The following is a 13,700-nucleotide window of genomic DNA, read 5'->3' on the forward strand; positions in this document are numbered from 1 at the left end:
TCCAGCAAGGCAGAGTCACCATGGCAACTTGGTCTGATCTTGTTAAAAGCGTGGCTCTAAGCACTGATAGCAAGCTTTATGTCAATTGACCAAAGACTGGGTGTAACTGAGATATGAGCTCACGTCCTGTTTGGGTCGTTTGCCTTTGATTCGGCTGTAATGGATGAACACTGCACTCTATTCATTGTAGGAGTAGCAAAATAACTGTGTCAGCAACATCTTACTCATGACAGTTTGGGATATATTGACCTTGAAATCACCCAACAATGTAAAACAAAACAATAATTGTTATAAGCCAAAAAGTTAGAAACAAAATAACATTTTCTCCATGATATAGCATCCTTTAATGGTCTAAAGATGTCTAAATGAATATTTGCTTCCTGCAGCATCCCTGTTTGGCAGCATTGGCACCATTTTCAGTTCACTGTAATGAACGCTTTTGTCCTTGTCTTGGGATCTCCCAAGACACAACCATACACAAAAATTATAGTGATATATAGTAATAGCAATAATTATCTTGTACTTTTTAAGAAGTTTTTTTTTTCTCTCTCTCTTAAAGAAAATGTTTAAGAGTAATGAAGCACATCCATGTAATTTAATAATTGATTTTTGTTTGTTTGTTTATTTAGATTTTGACCTGATTTGACATCGCATCTTTCCACCTGCCCGCGCATAAACGTCTCCACAGGAAAGCCGAATGGGTGGAGGTAAACTATATAAATATTTCTGTTTATTTTCACCCCCTACAATTGTCTTGCCAAAAAATTTGTAACTGAACTGCAATCATAGGAAGTGTACTGAGTCTTGCAATAGAACAGCCTTTTATTAAAATTTACTTTTATTTCTGTTTTCAACAGTCTTACAAAATGAATGAGAAACAAAGGTGTTTACAACACCTAGGCCCATGTTTCAAAAGACGTCAAATGCAATAGAAAAATCATGAACACGTCAGAGGAAAAGTCAGACACCATCTCCCACAGGTGTGTTTATATGTATGTTCAAGGATGTGTCTAAATCAAAAACACATCAGAGAAGTCAACACACACTCATCAGGTTGAAATCAGTCCCTAGTTTGAAAATAGGTGCACAAATTAACATGACTACTGTGCTCAGTGACCAGAATACTTACAGATTTTATGTTATGCTATGTAGTTCATTTCTGTCCAGAATCTCCTTAGTGAAATAGTGTTGGTATGTGTCTCAGGATTTGTTTGCTATCAGTGGATGTGAATCATTGCCAAAAGAGTTGGTGAAGCGTACAGAGAGTGTACTGCGTCTAATTTTTACATATCACTCAGTCTGAAGACTTCTGCTGGCAGGTATGGAAAGTGCAAGCCTGTTCCAGGGCTAAAAAAAAAAGTCAGAATGTATTAGATTTCATGTGGAAACCCAGATCTATTACATCACGAGCAGGACAGGTATTTTACTGAAGCTATAAAATTGTGAGAGATAGCTTCAGTATGTTTATATGTTGCATTAGTAATGCAAAGCTTGACAAATAATTCTTTTACCTGGCTGACTGGTGGGACACTGGCGAAGAGAGTGCATAGCATCCATATATTCTTTTCCGAGGAATTCCTGGAAGGAGGGGGCCGTAATCTCCTGGAGACACTTTGTGGAGTCCTTGAACAGGAGGTTTTTCTCGTCCTTTGAACTGAACATTTTGAAGTCGGTACTGTCAGAGGAACTGCCAAACTTTGCCTGAAATACAAAAGGAGAAATATTTTGCTAAAAAGAGATAGAGAAAATGCATTATACTCGAGCATATACCCAGAGTAGCTTGTGTGGAGCATTGTATCCTCGCATGATAGCTAATCTCATAATTAGACCCCTGTGTACCTAATAAACGGAGAGTGAGTCACCATCATATAACTCATTGTGAGGACTCTCTCACCTGCTCCTCTCTGAGGATTCTAAGCACCAACGCTCGTGTTCCAGGGCGAGTCACCACAGCATTGGCAGGTACGAGGGCCAAGTGGCAAGATTTATAGTCAGAGATGCTAGAAGGTGTGGTTTTGTCCGGACAAATCAACTCAAAGTCATCTGACTTCAGATCTTTAGCCCATGAGGGGCCATTACCTGCAGAGAGAGAGCAAGAGAGAGAGTTTCAGGAATTATCATTCAGTTAGCAAACACAAATTCTTTAATATTTCTTAATTTTTCTTATTTCTTAAAGAAATTCTCTCTTAGTCTTAGTGTAGCTTAGTGTATGTACATAAGAGGCAGTTAGGTTCAGTAAGGTAGAGAGAGAGTTAACAGAGAGAGAGAGAGAGAGAGAGAGAGAGAGAGAGAGAGAGAGTTAACAGATTTAAGATTTCAAAAATTAAAACAGTGAAATTGAATATTAATCAATGAAAAGGGTCACTGAAGAATGATCCACTTACCATCTGTGTTCTCTGGCACGATGGAGTGTTTGACAAAAGCTACATCGCCACCTCCCTCTACCAAACACCTGAAGTCACATGCATAAAAGGAGTCATCCAACGGAGTTTTACAGCATGTGACATTAATATTATTGTCAGTTAAAGTCATATTTTAAGAGTTTTTACATGACGTGGTATGCTTAACACATTCAAACTTATTACGGGACAGTACGACACAAACACTCCATACCTGAAGGCTCCAGCATAGCCGTAGTACTTCTCCTCAGCACTGGCCACGCACTTGGTTCCACTCTGGCTGTGCCCATCGCCCACACAAAGAGCACAGAGTGTAGAGTCAGGTGCAGCACCTGGGGCGCAGCTCTGACTGAAGAATGTAGCTGAGAAATAAAGAAATATGTTGAAAAACACACGAGGTACAGACACACTGCCACGGGCTAGAAGATACGTGAAGTTTAGATCAGATCAGATATGAATCAGACACACACTGTAGCGACCTAGCTAAAACACATGAGAAAAAGTATCACAGTAATATCGTTAGACCATGTGACAAGTATGCCTATGCGTATGAGGCTCAGGAAAATCTGTGGACTTGAAGAACAAGATTCTGATCAGTGACATCATAGGTGCGCACGACACGTACTGAAGTCGCATTCCCCAGTGCTGTTGTGGAGGAGGCCCATGGGAATGTTCCAGCCAGCACTGCGGCCCAGGCCTGTGTGGCAAGACTTCTTTCCCTTCAGTGTTTCCCAGGTCACCCCTGAGCCTTTGCGCACCACTGCTACTGCATAGTAGGAGGAGACACCTGAGGGACAAAGCCAGGCTGATTGTGTGAGTAACTGAGATCAACTGGAGAAACTGCTTGAAAAGGTTCTGGGAAGAAATGAAGCGAACAGCTTAACGCAGAGTTTGTGTATTCTTGCCCCTAGGCAAAGCAGTCACGCTCATTTTTGCCTGCGTTTCCAAATAAAGGACTGAATTTAACCTGATGAGTTTGTGTTAAACCTCATATATATATATATATATATATATATATATATATCCTTGCTGCTGGAAACTAATACCAGAAGAACTTTCAAAATCTTTCACGACAGCATAGAGACAGAGAAGTTATAAAGAAGTAATACTTACTGCCGTCAGGAGATTCGCACTTTTCTATAAAGAAAAAAAAAAAGAAAAGAGAGAGAGAGAGAGAGTATTCAGGAATCATCATTATGTCAGCTCAACTGTGAATTCTCACTAGAATGTTCAAATGATAAATAATGATGAATACCAAAAACAGATTCTTTAATATTTCTTTAATTGTTCTCTATCAGTCCCAGTGTATGTACTCTTAGTTTATGTACATGACCGATATATTCACTACCTTCATCATACTGCTCCACCATGACAGGCACTAATCCACATTTTCCTGCAGAATACACTTCTCCTGCATCAACTGCCATGGCATCAGCCTCTTTGCGCTATGGAAAGAAACGAATGAAGAAAAAGAGGGATTTGGTAAATCAGAGAGCGAATGAAGAGCGACACTGAAACAAACAAAACTGAAATTGAACAAAAATCCTCCACAACCCTCTTTTCTGTTCATTCCCCCCAGGTTACACCCAAGCGTACCATGATCTTTTCAATGCACTTTTGCACAGATGGTGCAACCTCACACTCAATCTTGCTGGAATCTCCATCTATGCTGTTGATGCTCCACCTGTCGCACTTCCTGGTTTCGGCATTGCCCACAGCGCACCACTTAATGGCACCAGAACCGCTGTCTGATATCGATTCTTAGGAATGAAGATCAAATCTCAAAATAATTATTCATTCTCAGCCCAGATGCCCGTGATCAGGGTTTCCCATTTAGATCTCTGAGTTATAGCCTGAAATGGTGGTACAAGGGTGAAATAATAAAACAACTTTTCTGTGTAGACAGAGAACACCTAACAACAACCAGTGATAAGAATTAAAACTCACAGAACTGTAGGTATGCGTGCGTGCGTGTGTGTGTGTGTGTGTGTGTGTGTGTGTGCGCACGTATGCACTTTTCACCTTTCTGAAGAGAGCGGATGGTGTCTATGTACTCTGCTCCAAGGTAGAGGAATGAGTCCATGGTCTCAGGTACCCTCATCAGCTTGACTGTGGAGTCTTTGAACATCAGATTTTTGCCCTCGTAGCCTTCAGAGGAGAAGAGCTCGGAGGCCTACAACATAGAAATGAATCAATACTTAAAAAAAATCCTATGGCAAAAGAGTCATGATGATATTTATCCGGGCAATTTTCTTCTGAATCCTGCACATCATCATCCTATATCCTATATCAATAAATCCATTTGAATGAGACCAGTTTCAAGACAGCTATGACTCATGTCTATATGTCCTATTTTTTGGCATGCTTTACTCAACACAAGGGCCTTTCTAGCTTAGCGGAGCAAGCTGGCATTTGACTGTTTTACCGGGACAAGTTGCAGGGTATCGTAGATGTGTCTGGCCAGTGCAGGGTCCTTGCGGCTGACGACGGCATGGGCGGGCACTCTGGCCAGGTGACAGGTCTGGTACTCATCGATGCTTTTTCTGGTCCCATCCCTGCACAGCAGCTCATAGTCGGCCTTCTCCGTGTCTGTCATGTGACAGTAGAGTCAAGCAGAATAGTCATATTGAACTTGCATTACAGTGTTGGGGAGACACTGTGCAGCTTTCAGAAAGAAAAGGACATTCGTTAACCTTAAGTGTTCCTTAGTAATTAAAGTTGCAATTGTGTAAACTCTCTTCCTCTTTTTCACCCTTCTTTGTCTATTTCTATCACCCTCACTCTGCCTCTCTATCCCTATCCCCTTTGATCCCAGTTCTCTCTTTGATGGCCCAGGCCTCCCTGCGTGTAGGACCAATGCATACCAAAGCAGAAACAACTCGCGGTAAAACCTAACAAGCGCCAGGCTCGATGTTTTAGCGCAGCAACCCCCAGACCATTTGGTCAAATGCTGATAACGTTTAAGTGCGAGGGAGACTAGATCACCTCGGGAGGTTAGTTTCCCTGTGAAAATGGAATTCAGACCATGTCACAGGCCTCATCTGCTTTGCTCCACTCGGGCACAAACTATGTAGAACAAAAGAAAAATGAAACTAACCATACGATATTATCAGTTAAATACGCATATCGAGTCATAACTGTTCGTATAGTAATAAATGGTCCTGAGCAGCTCATTGTATGGCCATCGGCTGTATGACCATTGTATGACCATTGTATGACCATTGTATGTGCTGTTTTTAATGGTAAAGAAACCCTATTTGGTCTTGTTCGGAAGCATAAAATGCGGCAGATTCGAGTACGCGGACGTAATTTTACTATTCTTTAATGGGAAAAAGTTATGTAAAATTATTTCAACCGAGCTCAAATTAATACTTCCCAAATTCCAAGGAGTGTTTCATCCTTTCAGGCAGAGACACCCCCAAAAGGATAGCGGCACCCCCCGTCTGCAAATCAGATAAAATGCCAGACTCTCTGCTATCCTACAGCTCAGTTCAGTTCAGCTGCGCCAAAGTTCAGTTCAGCTGCGCTAAGGTTCAGCTCCAGTTGAGCTCCGGTTGTATCAGCCGTAATGTAAGTCCGTCCGTTCCATCCTGCTCATCTCCACGAAGAATCGTCCCAGTCTCACCGCTACGGAAGATCCGCGACGCTAAAAGACTTTCCCGGCACCGACACGAAGTCTCGCTCACGGTCTCCTTCTGCCTACCTCGGTAACTCCGGTCTCTCATACCTGAACGTGGCTGGGCCTGCTCTTCTTCTTCCTCATTCCTTTTCTCTCCCTTCCTCACAACCCCTTTTTTGTGTGTAAGTAACTCCACTAGAACATCACTCAGGTAGTTCTTTTGGTTAAGCGTGCCTTCTCGTGAGTCATGCCTCATGCTCGCGTAGTTGTTCATTGATACATACTTTAGGTAACGAGAATATTGTTATTGTCTACCGTTAGTTGTTTGTCTTCTTGTTAGCAGTTTAGTTGCTGTTGTATGTGTGTGTATAGCGGCTGTGCCTTAATTCCACCTGATTTTCAATTTATTCAACATTAGATTCATTCTGTACCGTTTGAATTTGATCGTTGTAATAAATGTGTACGTCTGTAGTCCTACTCTTTGAGTACGTGATAAATTATTTCCTAGTTACTGAATGTGGTGATCCAGGAACTTAGTTAGCTAGAAGTATTGAATTCGAAGAGTATTATTGTACCTGCTACTTTAATGCTGTTATTTATTATATGTACGGCTAATGAAGAGGTATTCAGAATAATTTCTAGGTTCAGTGTTCAGAGCGCTGAGCTATAAATAGAATTTTTCAGAATATCTGTAATTTCACTGGGTTCAGGTTCCAAAATAAGGTTATGGTTACAGCAAAGTGATATTAGTATTAAGTCTAATATTCAGAGTGAACCATTAACCAGATTTTCCTCATACCATTGGCACGACAACAGATAGGCTCATTTTCATTATAATCTGACAAGCATAGCACCTAGAGCAAGCATGCATGACGGTATTATTCAGACGCTATGAGAGATTCTGCTTTGCTCACCAGGCACTGTCGAGTATTTAAAAAAGGCAACATCTCCAACTCCATCCTTTAGGCACCTGATGGAAAGAGAACAATTCACATAATCAACAGCAACCAGTACATGGAAGAGAAACAAAGCTTTGGTACACCAAGTATGTGAATGTGAGGTTACTTAGACGCTCACTGGAAGGCCCCATGGTGGTGATAGTAAGGCTCTCTGTGAGAACGAGTGCAGTCTCCCTTGCAAAGCTGGCACAGTTTGGCAAATTTTGGTCCCTCCACCCCTGGAACACAGCTGGCCGAGAAAAACTCCATGACAGCTGTGACACAGTCAGTCATATATGTGAGTATCTCTGATTTGCATGCCCATGCACACTGACATGGAATGTGCATAGAAAAACCCCCAAAACGTACTCCAACTTTTTTTTCGTTTTTCTAGGAATGTACATGCAGGAACCAGCGAGATGAAAGAGATTGAAAGCATAGCTATCCTTATTCTTTCAGACATATCCATACAAAAAGCTTCTTATTTTGACTTACCCTGCTCCACAGGTTTGTCATCAATGCCTTCCCAGCTAATGTGTCCCTCTGAGATCAGTGCTCCAGTAGGGATGATCCAGCCAGCAGACTTCCCTAAACCTGTGTGGCAAGATTTCTTCCCACGAAGGTCTTTGAACCCAAAGCCTGTGCCTTTTCTCGCCACAGCAATTGCGTAGTAACACGTGCCTGTTTCTGAGGGAAATTTTTCAGCAAAGTGGAATTTAGGATTTGACTCCGCATTACGCAATGTGATCCATTTCTAAATGGAACAATTAAACTCAAATTTGTTGAACTGGGGACACATATTAATATATTTGTTGAACAGGACAGTTTTTGCATTTAAGTCGGAAACTCTACCATTGCCATAATCTTCTGCAATGATAGGGTGAAGGTCATAGTCTTTCAGTCCAGCCTTATAGATTTCTCCTCCATTAAGAGTGATAGCATCTGCCTCACCAGACTGTCAAATACAGATTTAGAGAAAGTAAGAGAGTGGTTTGCTATGCATTTAAGAATTTCAGTCAGAATATCCCAGTAAACACATGGAACAACATTCAGTAATTTGAAAGTTATACAAAGGCAGTTGCATAATATTGTGTGTCTGTAATGTATCTTTTTTTTTCAGTATTTTGCCAAAAATCAACTACAAACAATTGACACTGTATTTAATGTTTTTCAACATACATACTATTAATCAGTGACAAAGTCCTCAAGGAAATGTGCGAAAAACATATTCAAGCTCAAACGTTAACAGGCCGCAAATAAGCTCCGAAATGTATTCTTCCCTTCATTCATCTAATCGACACATTGACTGAAAGATGTCCAAAGCTGAAAGTCCTACCTTAATGGCTTTGATGCAACCATCTGATCCTTCATGTTTAACGCAAACGAACTGCGTTTCTGATGTTTTTTCTGCTATCTTGGCAGCGATGGCATGGCATTTTTTTAACTCTTGATCAGATGTTGCGCACCATGTTATTTTTGATGGAGAGGGTGCCACATTTGTCAACGCTGAAAGAGGCGACACAGTAAATTAAACTTAGCACAGTGTTCAGATAGACCTTATTTAACATGCTAATACTATCATTCTGAGGTAGTGCTGACAATGTACATTACCGAAACATCCTGTCAACACAGATAACAAAATGGATTTCATGTTGGAGGTCCTTGGGTGCTCTCCAGAGGCAATTCTTGGACTGGGCAGGCAGTATCAAGGCTAAATGGATTTATATTTGTAGAGGGGCAGTGGGCTGACCAGCTGTAGTGGTCGCATTCGGAAAACATTTGCTCTGCATTTCCCAATAAGCACACTGTAGGAGGTGGCTCATTCTGAAATCCTGTTGTCCTGTTGTGAAGCAAACCTGGTAATTCACTAATACCCAACATTTACCTATGCTTTGTAATGCAACGGATTTGTTTGTTGTTTTCTTTTTTCTTTTCTTTCTTTCTTTTTTTTTTATAGTAATATTTCCATTGATCCGTGTGGCAAAGTGTAGACTTAGGGGAATTAGTTATTAATCAGGTTAATATCTTTCTAGAATGTCCAGTTTTCTCTTCTGTCCTTAACAACACTGACATTGCAAAAGCACTTATCAGCTTGCTTGAAGCAGTGCATTTAGAACTTGAAAATGCGAAGCCATGCGTAATAAAGCAGAAAGGGTCTACGTACCTATTTTGTATATCAATTATCAGTTGCCAAACTCAATGGTTTCATGGTGCTGTTAAACGTGTTAGTTATCTGAAAATTGCCCACGTGATAAAGTATGAACATGCTTTAAAAATTGAAGCCAAGTGAGTGAAAAGGACACACAAATGTGCCAAAATACACAATTGTTCAGAGCGGGTTCATCTGAGGTGGAAGCCAATTCAAACTGAAGATAAAAAGGTTAAGCAGAATTATATGTTTGACTGTTAAAAAAATATAAATTCCTAGATTAGTCTTCTTCAAACATTTTCTATTGTTTGGAAAAACTTTTGCCCAAGAAACCAATTTTTAGAAATTCCAAGCGGTGTAACCAACAAAAAATGCCATTTTACCCAAAGAAAAACCACACACACACACAAAGACACACACACACAAAGATGATGTCACAGAAAAATCACAAGAGAAACCCTAAAGCACCTCATTATAAATATAAAGACATCATTAACATGAATTTATTAATTTATTAATGAGAAATGTATTATGTGAATTATGTGATATGTAGTGTTCCAAGATGGCGACACGTGCGGACGCAGCGGCTTCACGCGGACCAAAGAAAACAGTGTTTTTGTTGTCTAATGTGTCTGACAATACGGAAAAGAAACCCAGCTCTTCCGGGAAACACAACTACAACCGACAAGAACTGTTTGACATTGGAAAAAAGGCCACACACGTCCAGTCACCCACTTCTCTCCAAGAAGGCCCAGCAGCGTCTCCACTTCCTGCGGTGCCTGAAGAAGGCGAGTCTCGCCCCATCCATCCTCACCACATTCTACAGAGGCACCATAGAGAGCATACTGACCAGCTGTATCCCTGTCTGGCATGGGAACTGCAAAGCCTGCGATCGCAAGTCCCTACAGTGGATAGTGAAGACAGCTGAAAAGATCATAGGAACTGCTCTCCCATCCATACAGGCCATCTACAATGCACGGTGCACCCGAAAGGCCCTCAGCATCGTGAAGGACCCTACCCACCCTTCCCACATCCACTTCACCCTCCTACCCTCTGGCAGGAGGTTCCGGAGCATCCGTGCTGCCTCCACCAGACTATGCAGCAGTTTCTTTCCTCAGGCTGTGAGGTTCCTCAACAGCTTGAACACTCTCTGACCTCACCTTTGCACAATAAACTGCACAACTGCACCTTTGAACAATCAACTGCACTAACTGCACAATCAATTGCACTAACATTCCAAACAACTCACCTACCTACCTGCACAATGCCAATGCTGTTGCCAGTAATTCACTGTCCATGTCAGGTGTTATGTCTGTAGGTGTTACGTCATGTTATGTCTAGGTTTGTAATATGTAGGGTTTTTTTTTGTTTGTTTGTTTTTTGTATGTTTTTGTATGTTGTAGAAGTTTTACTTTTTACTTACATAGTACTTTCTTTACCCAGTTCTTTCTGTCTTTACTCAGTACTTCTGTTTTACTCAGTACTTTCTGTTGTCATATTTATTACCCCCCCCCCCCTTTTTTTTTTTTACCCTCTCCTCAGTATTTATTTGTTATTTGTTTTATGTGGCACTGTGGTCCTTGTGTAACGCAATCTCGTTCCCCTGTATGTATGACTCATGCATATGTGGAAATGACAATAAAAGCAGTCTAAGTCTAAGTCTAAGTACTGTAGAAATAAAATGCCCTATTGGGTTGATGTTTGGGAACTACACAGGCCAGTAAAGTTAACGGAAACTACTATCATAGGCCTTGAACCACTCTGAGACAGCACAACATGCTTTGTAACATGCAGAACAGTGATGCATGTATCCTTGCAATAAAAGATAAACTGTATTAATGAGATGGTTAATCCAGTCAAGAAGAAAATTCAGACAGAAATCTAAAATCTGCAAGGAAAACATTCCCCACATCATTAAAACACCCTTACCAGCCTGAACCATTGACACCAGGTATATTGGGTCAATGGTATCATACTTCCTAATCTTGACTCTGCCATTAGCATGAAGCAGAGGAATTGGATTTATTAGACAAGGTGACATTTTTATGCTCGTCAAATGTCCAAGGTTGGCGATTGTGCTGGAACTGATTTGTCTTGTTTTAACTACCTGGATTGGACCCCTTTGTAGTCACAAACTTTGTGTTCTGGTGTTCTGAGATTCCATTCAGAGCCATATATTCTGCTAGTTCCCAGATTCCATTCAGAGCTTTGCGTTCTGTGTGTTCCAAGATTCCATTCAGAACACAATGTTCTGAAATGCTTTTCTGCACAACATGTTTGTACTGTGCTGGTATTTACCTGTTTGTGAGCTACCTGTTATCTTGCATTTATCTTTGATTCTCTCTTGATAAGGAATTGTTTTTACCACAGAACTCGTACTGAATAGATGTTTCTGGTCTTTTGTCACAATGTTCTATTCAAGCCCTGGACCCTACCCTGTTGTACACTAATAAACGTGAGGGGAGACTGTTTCTAAGACAATAGATCTGGCATGTGTGGCAACTCCAATCACATCATGCTCAAAGTTGCTTAGGTCACTCATTTTAGGCATTTTAATATTCAGTCAAGCTTTAGAGGGGCGTTATGCCTGTCTGCTTGCTTTAGGTAGTACTTTGCAGACATGTGATTCACTGGCTGTAGTGTTGTTTTTTTGTGAATGTGGTGGTGTATACTTTCTTATAGTGACATCCTCATTTCTGATTGTATACTACCTGCCAGTGCAATCAGAAATCTTTTCTGCAGCTTCATTAATATTACTCTAAAGTCACAAAACCAACATCAAGACATACTGATATTGGTTTCATAGCTTCTGCATTTCTGGGAACTTTGGGAACATGTAAATCAATTTTGGTTAGTAAAGCTGTCTTTTTATCAGAACAATCCATATTACCATTTTATATGAACTCTGGAGTTAAATATTCCTTTTGTGTTCCATGAAAAATGTACAAAAGTAAGGTGAAAGTAAAGGTTCATTTCTTAAACAGGTCATCTGACCTTGTTGGGGTTTAGATGTTTGCATTTAATGGGAAATACAACACTTTGTTTTGTTATGAAAAATTAAAAAAAAAAAAAAAACGTTTTTCTGTGGTCTCATTAGGTCAAGCAAGATATGAATGATGGCTCATCACAGAAGGCGGTGGTGTGGTGGATTGACCCAAATGTTACCTGTGTACACAGTCAATATTACTCAATGTGGGAGCTAAAGTACAAGTAGTCATTACAAATAGAGAGAGGTCTTGCCAAGTTCAAAAAGGGTATTAGTCAGCTTGTGTTAAATCACTCAAACAGCACAAACCAATCTGCGGAAAGGAAATGATCTTAAACAGCTTAGGACAATACACTTCTTTAAATATACGTCCACCATCACCCACACTTCTTGTTATCACTCCAGCAGAACATTGCACATCACAGGACAAGGAGTGGGTCAACATTCCTTTTTTTTTTTTTGGTCATCTGAGTTTTGACAAGAGTACAATCTACATGACACATTTTCAGTACCATAACACTTCCACTTTTCTTTTTGAAAACATACAAGTTCTTCCTAATTTGGATCTCACTGCTAGACAAAACATATCATTTCGATCTTGAATATCTGTCAGTTCTTTACTATGACCAGAGGTTTACCTTTTCTTTATGTAAAGAAACTTGCAAAAGAACATGGGGAGCTTTCACCTTACATATTGCAGAGATTAGAATAGAAATAAAATTAGAATGATTAAAAATACATCACATTCTCACATTCTTTTAACCACTCAATAAAAATCTGACCATATAGATTTAATATACTCACTCTATTTAGTCCAGATTCAAAAGAATTTTTTGTTCTGAATTCTAAACTAGAAAGTCAGCTTTTCCATTATGTGTGTATATTCATTCATCCACTGTAGGTAGTTCTGGTTTTAACCATTTTCTTGTGATAGCATTTTTGCCTGCCACCAGCAGTATCAGTATCAATTTCTTATTGTTGTTGTCCCACATTTCAAATGAGATGTTCCCCAGGTATAGAGTGTCACACTTGAAGGGGATGCTAACCTCAAAAATAGCTTTTGTGAAGTTTTTTGTGAATCTCCTTCCGGTAAGAGATGAGAATCAGGCATTCCCAGAAAACATAGAAGGAATTGGCTCCATTTAATCCACATAATCTCCAACATCCTATACCAGTCCCTTGGTGTCGTTTTTGTAGGGGCATGATTAAAAAAAAAACTTCGTAAGATTTTTCCAACTAAATTCTCACCACATAGTTGAACCTGTTTACTCCCATTACGTAATCTCTCCCATTCTTTCCCAGAAATAACCAAATTACCGTCCATCTCCCACTTCTCTTTAACATATAGTGTACTGTTGAGTTTGGCCTGGCAAAAATCATTGAGATAACCCAATTACATATCAATGATTTGCCTGCTGATAAAAACATCTCCATAATTCCTGTTACTCTCACCTCCAATGCTCCACCTAAGTTTGGATTGAAATAGTGCCGGACCCGAGGATACCTATAAAAATCATTTCGCCCTAAACCATGTTTTCTCTGTAGAGATTCAAAGCTCTTAAATGCCCCCTTGTGTATAAATGTAGAATAATTTGAAAGGCCTCTTTCA

The 13,700-nt window shown here is 40.2% G+C and overlaps 1 protein-coding gene across 1 annotated transcript; it reads right to left on the reverse strand.

Moving 5' to 3' along the window:
- Positions 1-804: 804 nt before the first annotated feature.
- Positions 805-8,678, reverse strand: LOC115811822 (serotransferrin-2). Its single transcript, XM_030774198.1, has 17 exons — positions 8,568-8,678; positions 8,293-8,462; positions 7,809-7,911; positions 7,452-7,643; positions 7,096-7,231; positions 6,933-6,988; positions 4,825-4,988; positions 4,422-4,572; positions 3,996-4,159; positions 3,748-3,844; positions 3,513-3,536; positions 3,025-3,186; positions 2,614-2,761; positions 2,385-2,452; positions 1,895-2,079; positions 1,512-1,701; positions 805-1,347 (listed from the first exon to the last, which is right to left on the reverse strand). Exons 1-17 carry the CDS (start codon positions 8,605-8,607, stop codon positions 1,295-1,297), a joined length of 2,103 nt encoding a protein of 700 aa, XP_030630058.1. The 5' UTR covers positions 8,608-8,678; the 3' UTR covers positions 805-1,294.
- Positions 8,679-13,700: the final 5,022 nt, after the last annotated feature.

Source organism: Chanos chanos, chromosome 5, assembly GCF_902362185.1.
Source record: "Chanos chanos chromosome 5, fChaCha1.1, whole genome shotgun sequence".
Taxonomy (NCBI): Eukaryota; Metazoa; Chordata; class Actinopteri; order Gonorynchiformes; family Chanidae; genus Chanos; species Chanos chanos.